At 57.0% G+C, this 24,843-nt stretch overlaps 1 protein-coding gene across 1 annotated transcript; it reads left to right on the top strand.

The window, feature by feature from the left end:
- Positions 1-7,290: 7,290 nt before the first annotated feature.
- Positions 7,291-24,574, top strand: WNT11 (Wnt family member 11). Its single transcript, XM_042905326.1, has 5 exons — positions 7,291-7,433; positions 14,629-14,864; positions 16,492-16,769; positions 19,516-19,808; positions 23,777-24,574. Exons 1-5 carry the CDS (start codon positions 7,351-7,353, stop codon positions 23,949-23,951), a joined length of 1,065 nt encoding a protein of 354 aa, XP_042761260.1. The 5' UTR covers positions 7,291-7,350; the 3' UTR covers positions 23,952-24,574.
- The last annotated feature ends 269 nt before the right edge of the window (positions 24,575-24,843 follow it).

Consider the following 24,843-nt stretch of genomic DNA (forward strand, 5'->3'; position numbering starts at 1 on the left):
AGAGTGAAAAGAACCCTAGACTTGGTTTCTGGAGCTGCAAATGTGCTTGGGGGTTACCTAGTTCAACCCACCCCTCGCAGATGGGGTGACTAGGGCTCAGAAAGGGCAGAACGATTATCTGCTATCACATAGCAAACTACTGACAGGGCTAAGACCTACACCCAGGTCTCCCCATCCAGGGTTCCCGGAAATAGCTGATTCACCCCAAGGCCTTGGCCCTAAGGGAGGGAAGCTGAGATGGGTGGAGGGATCCATAGAGGCCAGCACAATGAACTGAACTGGAACTCTCCCACCTCCACGTCCTTTCAGTCTGGGTGCCCCCCTGAATAGGCTGTGTGCAGGAGTGGGGGATGGAAAGGTGTGTGCCCCTAACCAATGGCAGTCAGGCAGGGGCTGAGAAGCCAGCGGACAGGAAGCCCCCAGCACGTCTGGGCGATCAGATAACCAGAATCACCGGGGGTAATTGAGGAGAAGGAAAATATATTAACATCTACAGCGGCAGCAGCCAAGAGCATGCCCGCCCAGCCTAGATTAGAGCCTCCCCCCTGTCCCCCTGAAGGGGAGCTTGCAGCCCAGCCGGCCAGCACAGCCTTGACACACAGCAGCCCTTGAGGAGCCCTTGGACAGAAGGAAGGAGGAGAAAAAGGGAAGGGGGAGGTCGTTTTGTCCTAAAGATGAAAAATGTTTTTTTCTCACAAGTGTCTCTGAGAATCCCAAAATGTCTGAGGTGATCAACTATTCAGCTTATACAAATGGGGAGCCTGGTGTCCAGGGAGGGGCTGACCCCTGCCCCAGGCCTCCCTTGACTCAGAATCCAGGGTTTTGTCACCACTTCATGCTTTCACTCACCTCCCAGGGCAGGGTTTTCAGCCCTTAGCTAATGCCTGGGTCTTAATTCACAAAGACAGAGCTGAGTATCAGGGAAGAGACAGGAGGGCTCAGGGCTGGGCTTCAGGAATTCTGGGATCTTCTCCTGGCTTCCCTCAACTCCTCTCACAGTGGAAAGTCACTATCCTCCCATCTGATTTAATGGGGGCCATAAGCTATAGTGCACACAGAGCCAGAAAGATCTGGGTTCAGAGAGCAGCCCTGACACTTGCCAGCCCCACACTTTTGAGCCTCAGCTTCCATATCTATGAAAGGGGGATACTAATCCCATCTTGGAGAATATAGAAGATTTGATGGGATTGCATTATACCCGTTTATGGATGAGGAAACTAACACGCGAGAGTTTAAGCAATTTGCTCAAGCAGTGTGATACTGCTAAAAGTGAAATTGGGCAAAATCAATATTGGAGCCCAAGTCAGTATGACTCCAAAGGGTTTTCTGTTTCTACTCTAGCCGGGAGCCAGAAGGAGATTTCTGGATGAAGTGCTACTTATGCAAATGTTTGCAGGCAACTCATTCAGTCTCTCTCGAAGTAGAAAGTTAGACCCAGAGGTGGGTGCATCCAATTGGACCCAGGCCACCTGGAATGGCTCCCACTGTGGTGGCCAGAGTGCCTTGCCGTGGAAGAGCTAAGGACACTCTTGACCCCTGGATGCCTCTGTCTCCAGCCTCTTAGGTGGAGCAGCCTTGACCCTCCCCTGCCCTTTCTAGACACCCCACCCAAAGCCCCACCACCTTCCTGCAGCTTTTATAACCCCTAGTCTCCCACAGTTTTTACTGACCCTGATGCTCTAGGAGAGGAGGCTGGGTGTCCCAGCACGTGTTCACAAGGACATGCCTATGACTCTATGCAGGAGTGCATGGAAGCACATCTCTGTGCATGAACTTGGTGGGGGCACAGGGTTTGGCCTCATCTTGCAGATGGATATGGCCATGTCACTTGTGTGTGCTCCTGAATGTGTGTGGGCCTATGGTGGGTGCAAGTATCTCCTGAGTGTGTTCTGACCATTTGTGGGGTGATGTGTCCCAGCCCTGTGTGCAAGGGGGACTGGCTGTCCACGTGCAGGGGGTATTCTGTATGGCCGAGAACCTGCAGTGGGCTCCGTGGGCCCAGAGGTGTGTATGTATATGGAGGTACCTGCAGGCAGGCTAGGGCAGCTTATGGGTGCCACTTCATGGGCAGCTGCAAAGAAAGGGGGGAATGGTGTTTTAGGGACCTGAGGCAAACCCCTCTTCACTAAGTCTATGCTTCCCTTCTGCTAATGAACTTGATTATCCTTGAGATTATGCTTGGGACGGAGCCCCCCGGGTGGGGGCAGACAGAAGCCATGGCAACCTGAAGTTGCCCAGCAAGTTAGAAATGGGAGGGGGGGGGGGTGTACCATCAGCCAGAAAGGCCAAGGTGTGTGTGGGGAGAGGGATGGACACACTCACCTCACCAGTCTTGGGGCAGTTGCCTCAGAAACACAACCGGAGCCGCAGCCCAGGTCTATGTTGGGCAGGGAGCAAACTCTGTAGTTCTTTCTAGTTTCTAAACCCCAGTTCTCAGCCGGTAGCTCCGTGGGGACAGGAGGCAAGGTGTCCAGAAAACTCCCCAACAGTCATCCCAGAGGCTGGAACGCCTGCTTTCTGGTGCCCAACGTTTACAGCGCGCTTCACAGAGCAGGGCGCCCTCGCTTCCTTTCTCCGCGGAGAGCTCAGAATGGCTGATCCCTTTTCCTGAAGTGGAATCAGAGGACTCGAGAAATAACCCCCTCAAAGGACTTACTGGGACGCCAACGCAGCTCTCCGGAGCTGGGACGTACTGGGTCGCCTAAAGCACCCGAGCTGCAAAACCCCCCAGTGATGTCCGCCAGGCTCCCGGCCGAGACCTAAGTGGGACTTCTCCTTGAGCAGTGGCTTCCTCCTCTGTCAAACCAGACTGGTTGAGGTGCCTCGCTCGGCTGGCTGCGAGGGTTAGAAACCTGTCCTACCTGGGCCCCACGCGCCGCAGGTCCGCCGTAGGCTCGCAGCAGGCACGCTTATTAACACCGGCTACAGTTAGTAAGTCCCCCCCCCCCCTTTGTAACTCGACAGGGTGCGAAGTCCTCTGCGCCGCTGGCGCCGCGGGTCCGTGGCGTCCGCGGGGACCCCGCCCCCGCCCCCCGCGCGCGGCGGGAGCCACCCTGTGGGGTTTCGGCGCGCTGACGTGGGCGGATCAAAGCTACTGCCCGCGCCTTATAAAGCAGTTGGGGCGGACCGCGCCGGAGACCGTGCGGCTCGAGAAGGAGAGCTCCGGCGAGCGGGCGAGCGCAGGCCCCGAGAGCCCAGCGCAGCCCCCAGCAGCCCGAGTCCGTGCTACAGTCCTCGCGGGACCCGAGCCGGCCGCCGTTCGCGGGGATCTCGGGCGTCCTGCTGCGGCCGCTCCGGGAAGAGGGCTCCCTCGCCGCCTGCCCAGCCCGGAGAGCGCTCGGGTCCGCTGGGGGCCGCGCTCGCCGCTCCCCGGCCGGCCCGGGCGGCAGGGCACTCGGTGCGCGCCCGGCGAGCGCCCCAGGAGGTGAGCAGCGGCCGCCGGCGGTGCGCGGGTGCTCAGCGGGGACCTGCTAGGGCGGGGGCGTTTGAGTCCGAGGGGGACGGCGCGACCCCGTAGGGCACCGACTCCCGGGTAAGCACATCGAGGCCTCCTCCACACCTCCCCTCTGCGGTTCTCCGAGGAATCCCTGGGAGCAGCGCAGCCCCGCAGGGGCCTGGGGGCGCTGGCTTTCCCGGCCTGTATGCTGGAGGTGGGTTCCGATCGTGCGGGCCGCTGCCAGCCTCCCCGGCCCCGTTCCCCGGATTAGACCCTCTCCCTCCCAGTCGGAGCGCGAATGAGGTCATGCCCGAGCCATCCCGGGGGTGGGAGACTTGGATAGTGAGGCAGGGCACAGGGCGTGTGTGGCGGGGCGGGAGAGGGTGGCCAAAGGCAGACGACTACCGCGGCTCGTACCAAATTGGGGAGTGGGGGCGGACGCCTAGCCTGGAGACCGACTCCCAGAAGCGGCACGGGAGAGGAGAGAACCAGGACTTTGTTTACAGACCTGAGCTCCAGGCTGGGGGGGGGGGGGGGGTAGGGCGGGGGAGGAGGAGAGTCCTGTCCCAGGACCGGAGGCACATCTGGAGCCGCCTCGGACATCTGGCTGAGCTCGCGCACGGGCACCACAACTCCCACCTTCTGGTGCTGAGGTGCCTCCATGACCACAGGATCCTTAGGCTCTCAGGGTCTGGCTCCAGAGGGGTGGTGGGAGGTGCCCGGAGTACTCCCACCCCACCCTTCCCACTTCCAAAATAACCAGTCTCGCGGGTAACTCGGCGCATCGTCCGCAGCCGAGCAGACAGATTTCGCAAGACTCGCGCGGCTGGGGTCAAACCCGGGTTGCAGGCCCGGCCTAGCTCCGCGTCGCAGGTAACCTTGAAGCGGTCGCTTGGCGTCACCGGCTCGCAAGGTCGGCTCTGCCAGCTGCGCAGCCCGAGGCTTCAGGCCCGGCCCGCGCCGACCTGACGCGCGGCGTAGACACTCGGCCCGGAGCGCCCAGCCCGCTCCCGGTCCAGTGCGGGCTCATCCCGGTAAGGGAAGCTCGGCGTGGCCCAGCTGGCTTGGCTCAGAGGGGCGGCCGCCCTGGGAGCGGCGTTTGCAAGGACTTCCAGAGCTCAGGCCCTATAACCACCTGTTGGAACCTGACTGTGGCTACTGAGCTCACGGTGCACAGCCCGGGAGACCACTTCTCTCGCCCTCTGCTAACGGGAGAGCTTGGCCCTTAACGCCAGCGCGGGGAGGAAGGGACAGCCTGTCTGTCTCTCCCAAGACACTGCGCTTTGACGCGGGCCCACTAAGCTCCAGGTCCCAAGGGAGGCTCCGCTCTGGGCCTGAAGCAAGGGGTCGAGCAGTTCCGGGCTGACCGCGACAAGTGGATGTCTTACAGAACAACCAGCACTGAGAGGGTACTTACTCTACGCCTCGTCCCATCCCTAGACGGGGACACCGGGGCCCAGGAAGAAAAGGGGACTTGCCGAAAGTCCCACTGCGCGGGAGGCAGCAGCGGATCCCACCTCAAGCCCCGGCGTAGCGCCCCCTGGCGGGCAGTGGGCTCCGCGAGGCGAGTGTGCCCTGACCCTCGGGGTGCAGGCTGAGGGTGACCTAGCGGCAGGCGCCTCTGTCCCGGACGTTGTTACAAGGGACAGTTATAATCCGTCAGGACTCAGAGGCCAGGCCAGGCGCTGCCTCTCCCACCAACGTATTGGGGCAGTGGAGGGAGAAGGCCGGGACCACCGGGGACTCTCAGAAGGAGCCTGGAGTAACTGTAGGCCTGGGTCCCCGTTTGCTGTGACCGGGGCGGCCCCTCCTCTTTGGGAGAGTTGAGCTGGACATGGATCTCCCGCTGTGAGTCTGCACTCTCCTCTGTTCGCGTGCAGCCCCTTCCTCCTCCCCACTCTGGAATGCTGGGTGCCTGGTGGGGGCGGGGGGAGAGTCCACACTTCGGGACGGGGTGGGGGGAAAAAAAGAGACAGTGACTGGAGTTTTCATCTTTCCCCCCATATCCAGCCTATATACTTCTCATTCTCAAGAGTGTGGTAAACTTTCATGGTCAGTAAGACAAAGGGTTTGGATGCAGGCTGGGTGGGAGGAGGGGGCTCAGTTACACTGAGAACCCCGCTGAGACCGCTAGCCTTGGACTCGGCACGTTTGTAGTGAGCGCCTCCGAGTTAGGCGCCTAGCGGGACACTGCGAAGGAGGAAAAAGACACGTAATTCAGGGTTTTCTCCCTGCTTTCTTCTGCGTTATGCCGCAAGGCTCCAGGAAACAGTGCGGTTTCAAATCTTGCGTGTGCTTAAGGCACACACGTAGACGCACACACTATACAGGTATTCATAACAGTGTAAACTCAGGCAGAGGGGAACTTAAAGACCCCCAAGCTCCTGCGAGGCTTGAAAGGCTTCAGGAGACGCACGGTCAAGTTCAGTCCCTTGTTTTATGAAGGGAAACTGAGCCTGGGGATGGTGGAGGGCTCGCCCAAGCTCACACAGCCAGATGAGAACGTCCCTTTCCTTCTCAAGCGCCCCCCTGTAAGGCGGGTGCCTTCTTTTTCCAACTCCCCAAGCCCTTTAGAAAGGAATCTCTTTGTCTTTGTTCCTCTCCAGGGGAGAGGGGCTGGGGCTGCTTTTGTCTCCGAGAGAATGCCAGGTGTTGGTAAATTTGGGAGAAGCTGGGAAGGGAGTTAATGAGGTGAGGACGAAGAGAGGGAAGACCGACCAAAAAAAAAAAAAAAAAAAAGATGGAGAAGAAAAAGAAAAAAGCCCCGAGGAGCAGCCCTGAGACCTGCGGGCGGGGTAACAGTTGCTCCGCGGCGCTAGGTCGCCCCCTGGTGGCCAGAAGCGGCATCGCGCCGGCCCAGTGCGCTCTACTGCTTAGCGTTGGCCAGGCTGTCCCGCGTTGGCTTGGGCCTGGGCACCGCCTGGCACTCCAAAAGGGGGCCGCTAGACGGGGACTTGGAAACTCGGGAACCACTGTACAAAGACCTCTGCCATTTCATTTCTCATCCCCCCCTTCACTGATACCCACAGTAACCCCCCATTTCCTAGTCTTCTGACCATTCGCGAGCTCACGGGACATCTGGGTAGACGTAGGAATAGCACACGGGGCACGGACCTGCCGCTGACTGGGTGAACAAGGCCGTTTCCACATCCCCGGGCCGCAGATTCCTCATCTGTGAGATGGGGGCAGTGAGGACACCTGTCTCGCAGGGCTGCTGGGAGGAGCAAATGCGATCATGTTAGGTGAACTTTATAAAGGCGAATTGTGTCTGAATCACAATTGTGTCCCTAGTTTACAGGGGAGAAAACTCAGCGGGAAAGGAGAATTGCCAAGCCCCTACTAACTAGTAATTAATATTTGGAGATAACGCAGATCCTGGGCCTGACAGATCTGCCCTCTTGCGCGCACTCGGCCTCCGCCGTGACTCCCTTCCTCCTCTCCTTTCGGTCCCTCCTGGTCAGTGTGCCCCGGGGCTCCCTCTGCCTCAGTGTCTTTCAGCCTCGGTCTCTGACCGGCTTCCTCCCTCTCGCCGTCTCTGGTCCGGTCGCCAGCTTCCCTGCCAGTCCGCAGCCCGGGTCCCAGCCCGGGAGCCGCGCTAGATGGACACGCCCTCGGCCGCGCTCGGGCGACACCTAATTTGAGCCAGACGCCGGCCGCGTCCCGGGCTGTGCGGGGCGGGAGGCGACGCCCGCCGCGCGCTCGGCCTCCCGGGTCCGACCCCTCCTTTGTAATTTGAATAAAACGCCCCCCCCCCCCCGCAGCCCCCGCCCTGCGCTCCGCCTTAACCCGCCGCCTCCGCTCTCCCCGACTGCAGGCGGCGTGCTCGCTGGAAGATCGGCGGTGGCCGTGCCCGCGGCGGGACTTCGGTGCAGCTCCTCGAGGGTGCGACCCCCGAGCGCGCGTGCCGCGCGACCATGAGGGCGCGGCCGCGAGTCTGCGAGGCGCTGCTCTTCGCCCTGGCGCTCCAGACCGGCGTGTGCTACGGCATCAAATGGCTGTAAGTAGGGACCCCGCGTCTATGCAGCCGGGCTCTGGGACCGGCGGCTGGGGGTGGCGGCTAACGTTCAGCCCCCCCCCCCCCCCCCCCCCCCCCCCCGGGGATCGGGTGAGCGTGCCCAAGACCCGGGAGCGGAAGTTGGTTTGGGGGTCGTGGGCAAGTCACTCTTCTTAAGCCTCCTTTTTCTACTCTGTAAAATATTGTCCTTACCTCCCGGAGGGTTGTGAGGCAGGAGCGAGACAGGGCGTGGAGAACGACAGAATTGCCTTGTCCTGTGCAGCTGAGGGTTGTGCAAGGCCTCCACAGGGGCAGATGGAAAAAGCGTGGTCAAGGGCCCGAGTCAAGAGGGTCTGTGGCCCGCACGGGGGCCTGTTCAATATCGTGTTTCCTTGTTAGTCTCCTGACCCTAGCTGAAGATTCTCAAACAGTACTGACCCCTCCACCTGGGTGACCTTGGGGGAAGTGTCACTCAACTTCTGGGAGCCTCAGTGTCCTCTGTAGAAGGAGGGGGAGAGCCTCTACCTCACTCAGATCAGATGAGAAGCGGCTCATGAAAGAACTTTGTAAACTGTCAGATGCTCTGCACATGTGAAGGGTATTCCTTTAGATAGAAATTATTAATGGCTGGGTGGGTGGGAGAGGGAGGCTCTCTTCCATCCAGTAGAAGGGAGTGCCTGCTCTGTGCAGAGCTGTGGGCAGTGCAGGGTGGGGGTGGGGGGGGTGGAGAGGAGTAAAACCCAGCCCCTTCCTGGAGGAGCTGCCCTCTGGGCTGGAAGAGATAAGCCCAGGCCGTAAATAACTCCAAGTGCCCTAGGAGTGACCAAGGTGGTGTTGTGGGGACCCAGAGGAGGGGAGACCACCTGGTGGGGGGCACATACTTGGGACCCTGGGATGATTTTTCGGCAGTGGTGAGCCTGGGTCTGGCTTGAGGAGTTTCTGGGAGTTTGGTGGGTGAGGACGGTGGGGAGGAGGGCACTTTGGGTGGAGGGACTCCCTGCGTGGTGCGGACATCCAGGGCAGGACAGGTCTGGAGACGGGGGTGGGGAGCGAGCCATGCAGATAAGAGAGGCAGGGACAGATTATGGGGGCTGGGGAGGGGCTATGGGGAAGTTTCGTGGATTAGCTGCAAGACAGGGCGATAGTGGCTGGGCCGCCAGCAAACAGTCCTGAGGTCACTGGCGCTGCCGCCCCCCCCCCCCCCCGCCCCGGGGCTGAGTTATCGATTAATTGGTGATCCAGGAGGGTAACCCCATCTTCTGGCATCTCTTGTTGGCAAGGAGAAGCGTAGGCTTAGCGGCTCTTCGCTGCTGCTTCTGATTAGTTGTGTGAGGCGTCAGCCACCTTCTACTGCCAGTACCTGGCACGGCGCCAGTTGGCGGGACCCTCTGATCAGAGAGTCCCCACCCTCCTCACCTGCCACACCATTTTACAGATAGGGCAGCTGAGGTCCGGGGCATGGAAGGATTTGCCAAAGAGCACTAGGAGCGGCAGAAGCCAAGAACCAGGCTTGCCTCTGGAGCGTTGCGGGGGACACGGCTGGCATTCCTGCGTCACAGTGGGAATGCTGAGGCCCTGACAATGTGTGACTTGCACAAGCCCCCACGCTGGCAGGTGGCCACGTGGGGCCTGGAATAGATGGCTGGCTAAGCCCAACATCCATGCCGTTCCCACTGCACAGCCCCGGCTGCCACGAAAATGGATACAACTGGGTGTCTGCCTTACGGGAGCTCCTAGCCTCTTGGGGGAAATGGACATGTACAAATACAAAGTGGACTTCGGGCTGTGTCCTGGGAAAGGGAGTGTGGGGGCCCAGGGGAGGAGCGGTTAGGCCCATCTAAGGAAGGTGGCTTTGGGCTGGGCTTCAAAGGATAGGTAGGATTTTGATGGCCAAGGATGGAGTGCAGAGCAAGCATCTAGGCAGGAGGAAAGAGCAGGGACAAAAGCAGAGAGGCAGGACGGTGCATGTGGGGAAACAGAGAAACCAAGAATTATTGGAGCCTACTAGTAAATCCCGTCTCTGTTCCAGGAGCTTTAGTCACTTAATTTTGAGAATACTCCCACGAAATAGGTGGTATTCTTATCGCTACCATTTTACAAATGAGGAATCTAAGGTACAGAGAGGTTCAGTAACTGGCCCAAGATCACGCAGCTAGTTAATGGTGGCTGTGGGACCAGAACCCTGGGCAGATGAGCTCCATTCAGCCAAACCCCTAGTTAGTGGTTAAACTCTTGCTGGAGCTGAAGATACAGGGGGAGGCAGGAGTGGAGGTTAAGCAGTGTGTGTGTGTGTGTGTGTGTGTGTGTGTGTGTGTGTGTGGCCAAGCACTGTTCTAAGTGCTTTATGGATATTGTTCATTTGAAACAATGAACCATAGGACGTGGGTTCTGCTATCACCCCCATTAAACAGAAAAAGAAATGGAGGCACGGGGTCTCTAACTCACAGGGTGTCACAGCAGCAGAGGCAGGATGTGGAGTGAGGCTGTCTGGCTCTGTGGCTTCTTGGTCTCAGGGAGCCCCAGGACAGTTGGGAATAGGGAAGTGTACTGTGGGGTGACTCACGCAGGAGACTCAGCTGTCCTGGGGTTGTCCCTGGGGGTCCTGGTACCCTGGGCTTTGGAAAGGGGACCGAAGATGAAAGGGGTCTCTGACCTAAGAACTGTAACCCGATGTGGCTCGGTGGCCCAGAATGTCCACCTGTTGGGGACCTGGGACTCAGCCTGAGCCTTGCCAGTTCGCTAGCCTCGAGCCACGCCTCAGGCATATCAATCGCTTCGGCCTCTCTGAGTCTCAGTTTCCTCATCTCAAAAATGGGAATGAGAGGTGTCCTGGGATCTGGGAGGCCTGGGTTCTAGCTTGGCTCTGCCCGATTGGCTGTGGACATGTCTGGGCAAGCCCTGCCCGTCTCTGGGCCTCCGTGTCCCCACTTGCACAATGAGATGAGGATACGGGGGCCCAGCAAGGGCCAGTGACTTACCCAAGGTTGGGTGCAGCAACTGAGCTGGAGCTGAAACCCAGGTCTCTGCCCCCCCCCAACCACTCCCAGGAGGACCCTCGACTCCCAGATGGGAGAGACCTCGGCCACTGCAGTGGCACCTTGGCACAGGCCTTGCTTGTGAACTCTGTTCCCTCCTGTCCTCTCTTCCACCCTCTCCCCCCATATCCTCATCCCCAGATATACCAAAATGTTTTCAATTAGGGGTCTGCTGCAGCGAGGCAAGCCGGAGGAGATGTCCAGACGGGCAACTCCCCCGCCTCCCACCATAATCCTTGATTACCTCCCCGAGGGGGACTTAGTTAGAAACGGTCATTACCACTAATTACCAGATGACCGCATTGCCCTCCTCAGGAGTGGAATCCGCTGCCTCCTGCCTCCTGGTCTCCCGGCCTGCACGTTGCGGCTGGCCGCTCTGTGCACATCACTCTCTCCAGCCGCCCCTGGCCCACCAAGGATCTCCAGACCTCTTCCTATCTGTCCTCTGCCCTCCTTGGCACTCTGGGCCTCATCTGGGAGCGTCCTCACTGGGCTGTCCCTTGTAGTACCTCCTCTCACCGCCGGCTGGGGAGGCGGAGGCTTATTGACTCCAGAACTGGACAGACTGACACCCTGAGTGGCCCAGGTCCTCGGGCAGCAGGGGCACAGAGCCCCCCTCCCTCAGCCACAGCATAGGGTTGCTCAGGAACTGTCAGAGCTGAGCTCCCCAGGGAAAGGCTGGGCCTACATTGTCCACTTCTTGGCTGGAGCAGGAACCCAGGGAAAAGACCCAGAACGCAGCCACACTGCTTGAGTGCCCACTGCATACCTCGTACCGTGCGGGGTATTTTCTTGCATACATCATATAATCCTTCCTGTTGTGAAACCGCAAACTGGCTCAGAGGGGAAGGAAGAAATCTGGGCAAGGAGAAGGGCAGAGTGGGCTCAGGACAGGCTGAGTGTTGACAGCCCCCAGCCTGGCAGAGAGGAGACCCGGGAAGGAGAGGCCAGGTCTGCGGGAAGATGGTGTCGGGAGGAGACCGAGCATCCGGGTACCAGAGCTGTGCCTGTGTCCTCCTCTGTACAAAGTGTGTGTGGGGGGTGTCATCCTCCAGGCTGCGCCCTCGGTGGATGTGGCAAGAGATTCTGCCGAGTGGGGAGTGCTGTGCCTACATGGGGTAGTGTGTGCCCAGTGTTTGCTAGGCACAGGTGGAGGGGCTGGACCAACCAAGAAACAGGCTGTGTGGATGACGTCCGCCTCTGTGTGGCCACACCTCACCCAGTATGGGCTATGAGGATTCTGCCCGGAGGTTCCCTGAGGTGACCTGGCATAGACAGGCCTCAGTGGCTCAGAGGGCCAGGGAGGACCAGATGGCTCGCTTTAGCTCAAGCAAACAGGCCTGAGATCTGCACCCAGACATGCCAGACATTTCTCTGCTCACAGTTGGGAGGACAGGGACGGACCAGGGGTAACAGTGAGGCAAGACTGTCTGAGATACCCACAATCGATCTGAGGGCTGGCTTGTGCCACCCAGACTGCAGACATCACATCAGGGCATGCCCACTTGTCCTGGGTTGGCTTCCCAGGCCTCTGGGAAGACTTCTGTACTTTGGAGTTGTAGGAGGGGTGGGACATGGCGAAGTGAGAGGCAGGGGGGAACAAACTAACTTATTAGGACTTAATGTAGCACCTATTTTCTCTCTTGGGCCCTCCAAGACCTCTAAGACTTCCCATTTTGTAGGTGATGCTCAGAGAGGTACAGCAATTTGCCTGAGATTATACAGCAGATAGAGGGCAGTGCTGGAGCTAGAACCCCTCTGACCCTCTTTGGTCCAAGATTCACCTGGCAATAAGCAGAGGCCATCCCGCTTATGGATGTTCAAGATGTTTTACGTATGTTATGATACAGAAGTCTTGCCATCACCTTTTAATGTAGAAATTGTCATTTTGGGGGCTCAGTCGGTTAGGCAACCGACTCTTGATTTTGGCTCAGGCCATGATCTCACAGTTTGTGGGATCGAGCCCTGCCTTGAGCTCTGCACTGACAACACGGAGCCTGCTTGGGATTCTCTCTCCCTTTCTCTCTGCCCCTCCCCTGCTGGCTCACTCCCTCTTTCTCGCTCTCTCTCTCTCTCTCAAAATAAATAAACATTAAAAAAAAAAAATTATCATTTTCTTATAACAGATGAGGACCATGAGGCCCAGAGAGGTTGGGTAACTTACCTATGTCACACAGCTGTGCCCTAAGCCTGGGCTCTTCCCTAGGCCAGCCCATGAGCTGGAACATTTGGGTCATTACTGTTGAAAGGCCTGTGTAGCCATTAGACTAGGGGCTCCTTGAGGAAAGGATCTGTGTCATGTTCATTATCAAATGAGTCCAGAAAGAGCTGGTGCTTAGTAAATATTTCTTCCACAAGTAGATCAAGTTCATTTATTCATTTAGGTACAAGAGCAAGGGGAAAGGCATTCCTGGCATCAGGAAAAGCCTGGGCAAACACATGGTAGCAGGGCCGTCCCTGTTAGAGAAGCCAGGAGTCTGGTATGGCCAGATATTAGGGCACGCCGGGGACGAGGACAAGAGGCTGGAGAGGGCTTAGGGGACCAGGTTTGAAGCAGCCCTTGGCTGTGACTAAGTGGGTACAGGAAGGAAAAGACCACCAAGGCTGTGATTGTAGTAACTTTCCTTACTGGGCACTGACCAGCTGTGTCAGCCCTGGGCGGAACACATGAGGCTCACGGAGTTACTCCCCCAGGTAATGCTGAGAGGTTGCTGGGCTAGGAGAGGCCAAGAGACTTGTTCAAGGTCACAAAGGGAATGACACATCCAGGAGTCTACCCTGGCATGTGCTGTTCTTTAGCAAGGTGCTACCTCCCTTAGGATTTCGGGGCAGGGGTTCTGGATTTCGGCCTCACCAGGTCTCAGCCCTGACCCTGGGTGAAGACCGTGGGGCTCGCAGCAAGCAGGGCCCACAGCACTGTGGCTGCAGATTGGCCCATCCTTGTCCCCGGCTCCTCCAGGGTCTCTGCTGGATTGCTGAGGGCCAGCTGGCTCTGGGGCAGGGGATAAGTCTATGCAGAACCCTTTAAGGCTGTTGGGGTCCCTCTACCCTGCACTCAGAGGAGGTGCTGCCTGATGCAGCCTGCTCCTCGGAGAAGGCCTGGGGACAAATGTGGATCCAGGACCCCGGTCCTAGAGCCTTGCAGTTCCAGTGCCTAGAACCAGGATCTGGGAAGCTCTTCAGTCCTATAACATCACCAGGTTCAAAGGGACCCCCAGGCCAGCATTTCCCAAAGCATGGATGAGGTCAGTGCCTCTCAAACAAAGGGCTTTGTGCTCAGCAAGGACTCCAGAGCTAAACAAAACCAAGCCTGTTGTGTTGCTTGGGACTTCTCAGGGCCTTTAAAATGCAAATGTGCATTAATTACTCTCCAAAGGGAAACATAGTAGATCATGTTCCCCAAATGTGCTTAACCATGGATCCCTTCTTTCAGTGTCTCACTGGAACACGTTCTGGGAAATACACTTTATAGGTACGGGCACTGAAGCCCAGAAAGGGACAGTGATTTATCGAAGGGCACACAGCAAGTGAATGACTTAGTCCCATTTATTGCAAAACTGAGTGGCTGTTTTATCCTTTAATAAATCCCAAGCATGTGTGTGGAATTTTACAGCCTAATAAGTAGTTTAATAATTAAATGAAGCAATGTATGGTAAGCTCCTAACTCATATGTGCATCTAGTAAGCGCTCAATTAATAGTGTGTATTATAATGATACTGATTGTAATAATCTAGCATTTAGCACAGTGTCTGGCCCATTTGGTGTTCAGGGTTGAATGAATGTTAAATAAAGAGTAATAATTCACAGCCGTGTGAGAGCTAAATAAAGCCGTGGGTGTGCACACTTTGTGGGCTGTGAAACTGTTTATTGTTAATATAATTACAGTAAAGTGTAGGTAGGATGGAGGTCATGATCCTGCATTATGAATGAGGCCCTGGCCCAGAGAGGGACAGCGATGTGCCCAAGGTCACAGGGAACGGAAGGGGGAGCCATTGCTCTGCTGGGGCCAGGTCTTTGCCTCTTAGTTTCCAAACTCCTTCCAGCAAAGGCCCCTGAACCCATTCATTGCGCAAGGGCTGGGAGCAGTAGGGCAGGTGTAGGCAACGTGGCCCCTCACGCTCTGTCTTTCCTTCTCTTGGTTGTTGCCCTTCGGTGGTGTGCAGGGCGCTGTCCAAGACCCCGGCGGCCCTCGCGCTGAACCAGACGCAGCACTGCAAGCAGCTGGAGGGGTTGGTATCTGCGCAGGTGCAGCTGTGCCGCAGTAACCTGGAGCTCATGCACACCATCGTGCACGCCGCCCGCGAGGTCATGAAGGCCTGCCGCAGGGCCTTCGCGGACATGCGCTGGAACTGCTCCTCCATCGAGCTTGCCCCCAACTACCTGCTTGACCTGGAGAGAGGTAGGGGGCCGGCGGGGGCTGCTAGGGCCCACGGAATGCGTGCAGGTGGGGAAGGATGAATTCAGGCATCAATATATGTGTGTTTAGATAGGTGGGTGAATTCATGGACGGATGGGTGGATGTTGATGGCTGTGTGATGGGTGGATGAGTGAAGAGGTGGGTGATGGATGGATGCACAGAAGAAAACAGACGTGGATGGGCGGGTGGATGAATTAATCGTAGACACCGGTATCTGGGCATGAACTGATGAATGAATAAACATATAGTGAGTGAATATACGAGTTGCAGGGGAGCCTGAAATGGTGGCACAAATGCCTGTGTACCTAATGCGTAAAGGGAAGGATGAAATAAGGCCGAGGAGGCTCTTGGGAGGGGCGTATGTGACAAGAAGACAGGAAAGCCACCACCGGGCAGACAGGTGTGCCACAAGGTAATTCTAGACCGAGGTAATTCTAGACTGAGGATGCTGTGAGATGCACAGAGTGATATAGGAACCCCACTTTCTGGAGCAGGTGGCTTGCGGGGTGGACTTGGGGGTCCTATGTACAGTCAAGAGCCTTTTGATGGCCAAAAGTGCCCCAGTGGATCTAATCTCTCCTCCCGCGTGGCAACAGCTAAGGATTGTATAGCACTTGACAAAGCTTCCTTCCTTCCCGAATTATGGGAACTCTAGAGCGATCCTGTGAGGGAGGTATTATCATTTCCATTCTACAGTTAAGGAAACTGAGGCTTGAGAAGGGGAGGTGACTTGCGTGGACCTGAAGCTAGGACCCCCTACAGCAGAGGCACATTGGGCTCCGTATTGTTTTCCCAGGATGCTGTGACAAGGTCCCACAAACAGGGCTTCAGACAACAAAACTGTATTGTCCCAGAGTTCTGGAGGCTGGAAGCCTGAAACCAAGATACCAGCAGGGCTGTGCTCCCTCTGACAGCCCCGGAGAGGATTCTTTCTTGCCTCTTCTTAGCTTTCGGTGACTGTCCCCAGCCTCAGTGTTCCTTGGCCTGGAGATACATCACTTTAATCCCTGCCTCTGTGTCTCTGTATCCAGAACTCCCCCCTTCCTATAAGGACGCCAGTCATTGGATTAGGGCCCACCCTGACCCAGTATGACCTCATCTGAGTTCCATTACACCTGCAAAGGCCGTGTTTCTAAATCAGGTCATGTTCACAGGTACCAGGGGCCAGGACTTGACTATATCTTTTAGGGGGACACATTTCAACCTACAGCAGGCTCTTTGCACACTTGTCTGCCCCTCGAGTTGTGAGTTCTTTGAGGAGTAGCCCCTAACACTGAGTGCAGGGATGTAGGGGGAGATCCGGAATGGTGAGTGTGTGGGAGCAAGGGTGCCTGTGGGTGTGTGGGCTTTGCCGGCCTCTGGGAATGAGGGTGAGTTTGTGATGAGTGCACAAATCAGCTGGTGTATGTGTGGGAGAATGGACTGGCGACAGATTAATGTCCCTGGTGCTGTCCTCCATCTGGTGGCAGCCTCTGTGCCCGGCTGGCCCCACAGAGGCAGGCAGGGGCCCAGGAGGAGGCCCTCAGGCCTGGGTGGGGTCCTGTGCCCTGTCCCCCGGCCCGCCCCCCCCCCCCCCACCGCCCCGAGCTGACCCAGCACCTCCCCACAGGGACCCGGGAGTCAGCCTTCGTGTATGCGCTGTCGGCGGCCGCCATCAGCCACGCCATCGCCCGGGCCTGCACCTCCGGCGACCTGCCCGGCTGCTCCTGCGGCCCTGTCCCAGGTGAGCCACCCGGGCCCGGGAACCGCTGGGGAGGATGTGCGGACAACCTCAGCTACGGGCTCCTCATGGGGGCCAAGTTTTCCGATGCTCCTATGAAGGTGAAAAAAACAGGATCCCAAGCCAATAAACTGATGCGTCTACACAACAGTGAAGTGGGGAGACAGGTAACCACCCACCCCACCCACCCCAGATGGTTATGCCTATGCCAGGTGGCCAGGAAAGGGCCACCCAGTGTGCCCTGATGGGGAGGGGGGGCGGGCCCGATCCACCCACGTTGAGTGCTCCCGGCCTCCCCCGGCTCTCTCTCCCCTCTCCAGCCGCTTGGGGCTTGCCTGGCTCCTCCTCCTCTAGGGGGTCCACCGGGGTTTGAGTTGAGAATATTAGTGGAGCAGAAGGGACACTGAGCTAGGAGTCAGGAGCTCTGAGTTCCCATCTTGGCTCTGGCACTAGACTAGCTGTGTGACGTTGGGCAAGTCACTTCCTCTCCGGGCTCAGTTGTTTCTATCTATAAAATGGGCTGGGTCGGTGCTCTTCAGTCCCCATCAGCTGTGTTCCTCAGGTTCCTCCTGTGGGGTCCTGAGCAGAGGCTGGGTATGGGAGGAGGCATGGGGAGGGCCATGGGGCAAGAACCTTAGCCTAAGGGGTAGTCTCCTTGGCTCTAACAGGGACTCCCGCCCAGGTCCAAAACTCAGTTTCCCCTCGACGTTTGTTACGATCAGTGTTTCATTAATCCCTCACCTCATTCCACAGAAGGTTGGGGTGAACGCGTAAGTGAATGAATGGACCTCTTTATTTTTTGAAAATGAAAAAAACAACTTTATACCAAACTGCGTGCCAGGCACTGAGGTGGTGCTTGGGGCGTTTTCTCTCCCATAGTCTCCCCTGTGGGGAGGTGCGGCTACCCCCTTACACACGGGGAGCTGGGTGCCTGAAGGGTGGAGAGTCGGGTGCAGATGGCATCTCATGGCCTCCTCCCTGCAGCCCCATCAGGCCCATTGCACAGAGGCAGCCAGTGAGGCAGAGAGAGCTTAGGTGGCTTGGCTAAGGACACAGGGTGCGATGGAGCCCAGGTCTGTGGACTCCAAGTCCGGAGGTTTCCACGTCCTCACCTTCCTCTCTCATTGGTCTCCCTTATAGAAGGATTCTGGGATGTCCAGGCCATGTTTGGACAGTTGGGGAAACTGAGGCCAAGAGACACTATGGGTCCATAGCAGAGCCTGGCCGGGGACCCAGGGCTCCTGTCTCCCAACCCTGCGGGCCTGCCCCCATCCTTGGGAACTCAGCCTCAGTCCTACTCCCTGCCTGGCCTGAGCTTCGTGTATCCAGGAGCACAGCCATCTGGTCCCCCGGTGCAGTCAGGACAGGATACTCAGCTGCCGGGGCACATCGGGCCTGCCCCTGGGGCCCTGTTGCCAAGGAGCTGGTTTCCCTGGGACCATCTGCAAAAGGACCCAGTGCCCTCTCCCGGCCACAGGGCTTGTGTGTCTGGCACACAGCGGGCACCAGGAAACTCTGGGCCCCTTCCCACCCATCAAAGCTGAGGCACTAAACATACCTTACCTCTCCTTTATGACTCAAAAGCGCCTCGATGCCCTTGGGAGGTTGAACATGCCCTGCATTTGGGTTCATCTCATTCCTGTGCCCTTCACAGGCTTTGCTGGGCCAAGTCCAGATTTTAGACCCAGTGGACTCCCTCAGTTCTTCACTACCTGGCACTGATGAAGGAGATGGAGCCCTGGGACCTTGACCAGCTCCCACACTAACTCACTGAATGATTTGGGGCAAGTCTCTGCCTGCTCTGTGCCTCAGTTTCCCCATCATTTGAAGGCAGGGGTAGGCCCAGGGGACCCATAAGCCTTGCAGCTCTGTATAGGGCAGGCAGGAGGGCAGGCCCGGGCACAGGGATCCAAGTCCCGTGTGCAAAGGAGCAGGGAATAGAACGCAAAACTGAACTGCCTGCAGAAGACATCTATCGAACTCATGCCCCTCGGGTACACAAGAGGAAGCTGATGGGACAAGAGGATGATGGGACAGAGTCACTTCTTTAGCCAGGGCTAGAGTTCCCTGAGCCCCAGAGCCCAGACCTCCCCCCTCCACCACAGGCATTAGACTGATTTTTCAAACCAGTGTTGATTTGACTTTTGTTAGTTCATAAAACCCTTTCATATGCGTCCTCTCTTTGCATCCTTGCAACCTCCCTGGAAGGTAGCGATTATGCGCGAGCTCTGCACATATAAGATAGAAGGGCTGAACAGTGGAGGGCTTGCTGAGGGTCACCAGGCAGCAGAGGGGAAAGGCCAGCCAGGCCAGGGAATGTGCCTCCCCACCCCATGTACTTACTTCCTGCCTCTTCTTACTGTCCCCCTCCCTTCCTTCCCTTGCCCTTCCTTCCTTCTCTTTTCTCCCTTTTTTTCCCCAGCAAGCATTTAGGGAATCCCAGTTTTGTGCAAGAGAAAAGCATGGAGCAATTAAAAGGCATGGCTTTTGCAACTGCCCTCAGACCTGAGTTCCAATCCCAGCTCTCAGATTTTCTAGCTGTGCAACCTTGAGCTTGGGGTTTGGCCTCTCTGAGCCTTTGTTTCCTCTGTTTAAAGTGGGGAAAATAATAATACCTCCTGTGAAGGACTGCTGTGGTGATTAAGCCATGTTATATGTTAGAGCTCTTGGCATCTGCTGTCCCTGCAAATGCCACTCCCTTCCTGTCCCTCCCCGCTGCCCCCCACGTTGGAGGAGGAGCTGAGAATCTAGGACATCTCCCAGCTTTAGAGCCAAAAGCTCCCTCACTTGAGGCCTAGAGCAGACGATGACTCCCTGAGAGCACCCAGCATGCGGAGGGGTGGGGGCAGGGTCCCCGGACAGGCCAGGCAGCGGGCTCTGGCTGCCCAGCCCGACGCCCTCCCCTGTCTGCAGGCTCTGCGCGCCTCTCTGGAAATGAAGTGTAAGTGCCACGGGGTATCTGGCTCCTGCTCCATCCGCACCTGCTGGAAGGGGCTGCAGGAGCTTCGGGATGTGGCCTCTGACCTCAAGACCCGCTACCTGTCGGCCACCAAGGTGGTGCACCGACCCATGGGCACCCGCAAGCACCTGGTGCCCAAGGACCTGGATATCAGGCCTGTGAAGGACTCGGAGCTTGTCTATCTGCAGAGCTCGCCCGACTTCTGCATGAAGAACGAGAAGGTGGGCTCCCATGGGACGCAAGACAGGTAAGGGCCTGCTGTCACCCTGGCAGGAAAGGGTCAGCTAGGCTGCACATGCCCCACCCCAAGGCACACAGTCTGGGCTCAGCTGGCATTTGGGGGAGTGGAGTCCCTGCCCAGCCGAGGGAGGTGGCCCCAGGAATGCTGAGCAGGGGTGCCGGGGTCCAAGGGGCCCGCAGCAGAGCTCCTGGGAGTGGCTGTTGTGTACCTTGCCCGGGCAGGGGCCCCTGGGGAGTGGAGGCTGGTGGGAGCTCCCTCCTTCCGCCTGGTGGGGGAGATGGGGAGAGACGATGACCACACTGGGAGGCTGGCTGAGAAAGAAGCTGTCCCACGTAAGACAGGTCCTCAGCGTTTGTCAACTGAATAAATGAAGGGTAAATGTCATGTCACCTGGTCATTGGACAAATAAGGAACTGAGGCACAAGGGGGCAGCAGCCAGCCCACAGCCACACAGGCAGTCTGCACAGAGCTGGGACAGGGCCGGGGCAACTGCTTTTCAGAAGGGCAGCAGGAGGGCAAAGCGTGCCTGCATTCTGTGGAGACAATGCTCCCGCGTTCCCCTGCCATGCACGCACCCACCTCCCAGGCCCCAGCTCTCTCCCCTGCCGATCCCCAGTTTGACAGCTGGAGCTGGGGTCCCTACATCTGGTCCCATCACTGCTGCTGAAGCCGGCTTAGGACAGGAGAAAGAAAGGGGCCCAGGGGTGATTGCAGACCTACTGTGTGCCAGGCGGGGCTGCTGAGGATTCAGGGCAGCAGCATTTCCCAGAGACCTTCTGGGGGCAGTTAGTCCTGAAATGGTGTAATAGAAACAGTTCTGCAATCAAATATGATTGGGAAATTCTCTTTGGCGACTTGCAAGGCACAAGAACATTTTAAAGGCTCGGAGGAATCCCACAGTAAAGAATCTGCCTAAGCCAACGTTTCCCAGAGGTGTTTGCTGTGGAACTTTTTTATTAAGGAGCCCCTAATAGCATTCCACAAAACTAGTGTTCTGCGGGGTTAAAAGAATATTGAACCAGAGTGAGGGTGTCTGAGAACGTGTCTGGCACATAGTTGGTGCCCGGCCAGCATCTGCTTCCTCCGCAGCCCACGTTCCTGTCTCCAGGAGAGGGGGGCTGGTTTGGGGGGCTCCATCGTCACAGGCTAGGGCAGCAGGCTCTGTGAGGAGGCCTCGGCTTCCATCTGGAGGCCAGATTGAGGGGGTCGGGTGGAGTGAAGATGGAACCGGGTCAGGCCAGGGAGACAGGAAGGAGCGAGAGTCTGGTCTGAGGCAGCCAGGGTGGGTGGGGTGAGGATGGGGTTGGGGGGTGGTGAGGATGGGGCAAAGGATTCTAGAGCCCAGAGAGGCTGGGGAAAGGCCAGAGCAAATAGAGGGTCTCCCTGGATCTGTGTGTGTGTGTGTGCGTGTGCGTGTGTGTGTGTGTAGGACAGTTCCCACCCAGTTGCCGTGGCTTCCTACCTGCAGGATCTTGAGCAGATCTCTTCACTCATCTGAGGCTCAGTCTCATCCTCTGTACAATGCATAGGGTTCCACAGCCCTCAGAGGGTGGCCGACAATCTCCTGTCACACTTACTGAGCAGCTCCTCTGCTAGACAGTGTCAGTCCCATGGGAAGGGCTCACTAATGGCGATCTCCCGTCCCCACCCCCCAGGCTGTCAGGGCTCCGCTTTCCCAGGGCCCCCACTCTGCCCCTCGGGCTTGCCCTACAGCGACTGATGAGGAGGCCCCATCCCGCAGCACCAGCTGCCTCCCTGGCTTTCTCAGAATGCCTCCCCACGCTTGCCACCAGGTTTCCTGCCACTCTCAGCTTTCCGCCATTCCTCTGAGGATGGGCTATTGTGGACATCTGTATCAGTCAGCTTTTTCTGCAGTAACAAACAGCTCCAATATCTCAGTAGCTTACAACCACAGACGCTTTTCCCATCTATTTATTACATGAGGCTCTGGCAGGCACACAGAAGAGTGAGAGACAAGTGGTCAGATTGTAACAGAGAAAAGCCCAAGGGTGAGAGAAGTCCAGAGGTGCCCTGACCCAGCCTGGACATCAAGGAAGGCTTCCTGGAGGAGGGGGAACGTGAGTTTTACTAGGTTAGGGGATTCAGGAGTGCAAGGGGTGGAGGTAAATGAGCTTTGTTACTGTAAAAAGAGGTGCATGGGTGGCACCTCTCTAGAGGCTGGCCCCCTAGCTGGGGACAATGCTCTGCAGCCCTCCTCAAGGCCAGCTTGGTGAACTGAGACCTCATTGGCAGTCAGTATTCCAAACCCTGGCCCTCTTGTCATGTCTTTCCCAGCAGCCCCTGCGCTAATAAAACCTGCCCTGGGTCCCTGGATCTTTCTCCAAGCCCCACTCACCCCCACCCCCTCTCTCAGGCATCACTGCATACCTCAACTGATTCTAGGGTTAGAGACCAGGTTTCAAACATTGCATGTCAGGGATCTAGAAGTAAAAATGAAACTCTTCCTTCTTCCTACTACCCTTTGTCCAGAGGCCTCCAGGATAAGGCTGAGGGCCATTAATGGTGTTGATAACTAAACAAAGTCACCTTTGTTAAGTGGCTTGCCCTAAGTCACCCAGCCAGTGAGTGGCAGAGATGGGGTTTGAACCGTGGTCTGTCTGGCTCTGGGAAATTGTGTTCTTCCTGCTGTTTCTTCCTTCCCAGAACTGCTTGTAGCCCCCATATGCGGGTCACTGTCACTTCCTGACTCTCCCTTCAGGCGCTCCCTCCTTCCCACCTCATGGCCCCTTCCCAGCACAGGTCTTGGCCTCTCTTTCTCAGCTGCTGCCTAGCCTCCTCCCTGGCCTTCCTACCCCTTCCATCTGTTCTCACGTCTTAGGTTAGATCAGGTCCTTCGCCTTTGCCCAGGCTGTTTGTTTTCTTTGCCCCCAACTCCCTTTCCCTCCTCCCCATCTTAGATTTCTGCTGGTCTTCTGTGAAACGGCCTAGATGACCCCTCCTCCTCCAGGAAGCCTTCCCAAACTCTTACAGTCCCCATGCTCACACTGTGTGACTCTGGGCACGCTCCCTCTCCATTCCATGGCTCAGTTTCCCCATCAGGAAATACAAGGGTTGAATTTGGTCAGCTCTAGAACTTGCCCATGCTGGACATTCTAGGATTCCTGGGTCCGCATGGCTGTGGGGACCCAGCTGCGTGCCATAAAACATCCCTGCTAGCCTGAGCCCACCTAGAGGATCTGCCAAACTGCAGTTAGGTATTGGGGTCCCATAGGGGCCTTCACTGTCTTCTCCCACAGGAATGGGATTCAGAAAGAAATGCAGCCCCTGGAATCCTATGGATTCTCTGCCCTTAGGGTAGGCGGAGCATGTGAGAGATTTGGTTTCAGGACCCCACAGATTCCTGTGAGACCTTGAACGGGCTCTGCTCTTTGCTAAGCCCATCACCATCTGTAAAATGGGTATAATAATTCCACTGACCAGGGACCCCGCATGCCTCCTAGAAGATAAAATACGGTGGGGGGGGGGGGAGCGGGGGGGGGGGGTTGCTGACTGGCACGCAGGGCCAGTGGTTGGCAGACCCTGTCTCTAGATGAACAGTGTGCCACATATTCACTTTGCCTCGCATCCAGTGCCATTTAGTCTTTTCCAGAACTTACTTTGGGATTCTTAAATGTGAAAATGTTCTTGACATTTGGGACAATATAATTAAAGATCAAATATGAAGACAGGATTATCAGAGCGGTTTGAGGCTCCTTCAAGTATTTAGAAGAAATAGAAAAAAAAAAAAAAAGACACCCCTAAAAAAACAAACACGCCCATCATTTCTCGTCTTGATAAATGCCTATTAGAAATACGAGGAGAAGCGAGAAGTACTGTTAGGGAAGGGGATTACCTAAAATTCCCCAAAGATCAAGACACCTTCCAAGAGGGATGCAGCCGCGGGGTAGGGGGAGCCTGCGGGTGCCCGGTTGGGAGCATGCGCTCACCCGCTGTCCCTTTCCTCCCCACCGCAGGCAGTGCAACAAGACGTCCCACGGCAGTGACAGCTGTGACCTCATGTGCTGCGGACGCGGCTACAACCCCTACACGGACCGCGTGGTCGAGCGGTGCCACTGCAAATACCATTGGTGCTGCTACGTCACCTGCCGTAGGTGCGAGCGCACCGTGGAGCGCTATGTCTGCAAGTGAGGCCCTGCCCACCCGTGGGGACTTGTGGAGGCCCAGCCAGGGGCCCGGAGACACCCCGTGGAGTTTTTCTTGGGAATTCCAGATGCCAGGCATGGGAGGCGGCTTGTGCTTTGCCTCCCCTTGGAAACCGCCAGAAACAGAAGGCCCGGCCGCTCTGGAAGGAGGGCCAGGACATCAAAGGAAACCGACAAGATTAAAAATAACCTGGCAGCCAGAGCCTGGGAGTGCCCACTTGCTGCCTTCCAGACTCGTCTAAGAAGCCAGGGGTATGAGTTGGGCAGGACTGGCATGGACTTGACCTTTCGCAGCCGGAGACACCAGCCTCCCGGGAAGGGAGGTCTGCCTGCCCTCCTCAGAATGTCTGCAGGCCCAGCCCTTGCAACGACCCCCGGCCCACCCCAGGGTCTAAGCCTGCTGGGCATACCACATGGAACCACTAGCTTGGGTTGTAAATGTTTTTTGTTTTGTTTTGTTTTGTTTTGTTTTGTTTTCTTCCTCTGGGATGTGGGAGCTACAGAAATATTTATAAAACAGCTTTTTCTTTGGGGTGGCTCGCCTCAATTCCTCTTTATATATTTTATATATATATATAAATAAATATATATAATGATCTATATTTTAAATAAGCTTTTTAAACAGCTATATGGAATAAACGGTGAGAGAACCCCAGCCTGCCCCTGCGGTTTGTAACCTCCACAAGGGAACTCAGAAGGTCCTGGGGCTGGCGGGGTGAACTCTCGGATTTCCAGGCAAGGCGGCTTCCCGATTGATGTCCCGAGCCCCCGGCTCTGGCCCCGATCGCCCCGTAAGATCTCTTGGTCAAGGGCGAGGACAGACGTCTTGAAACATAAACCCAGCTGGCAGATTCTTTGTTCCTCTGGGACACACATGC

This window comes from Panthera leo, chromosome D1 (genome assembly GCF_018350215.1).
Source record: "Panthera leo isolate Ple1 chromosome D1, P.leo_Ple1_pat1.1, whole genome shotgun sequence".
NCBI lineage: Eukaryota > Metazoa > Chordata > Mammalia > Carnivora > Felidae > Panthera > Panthera leo.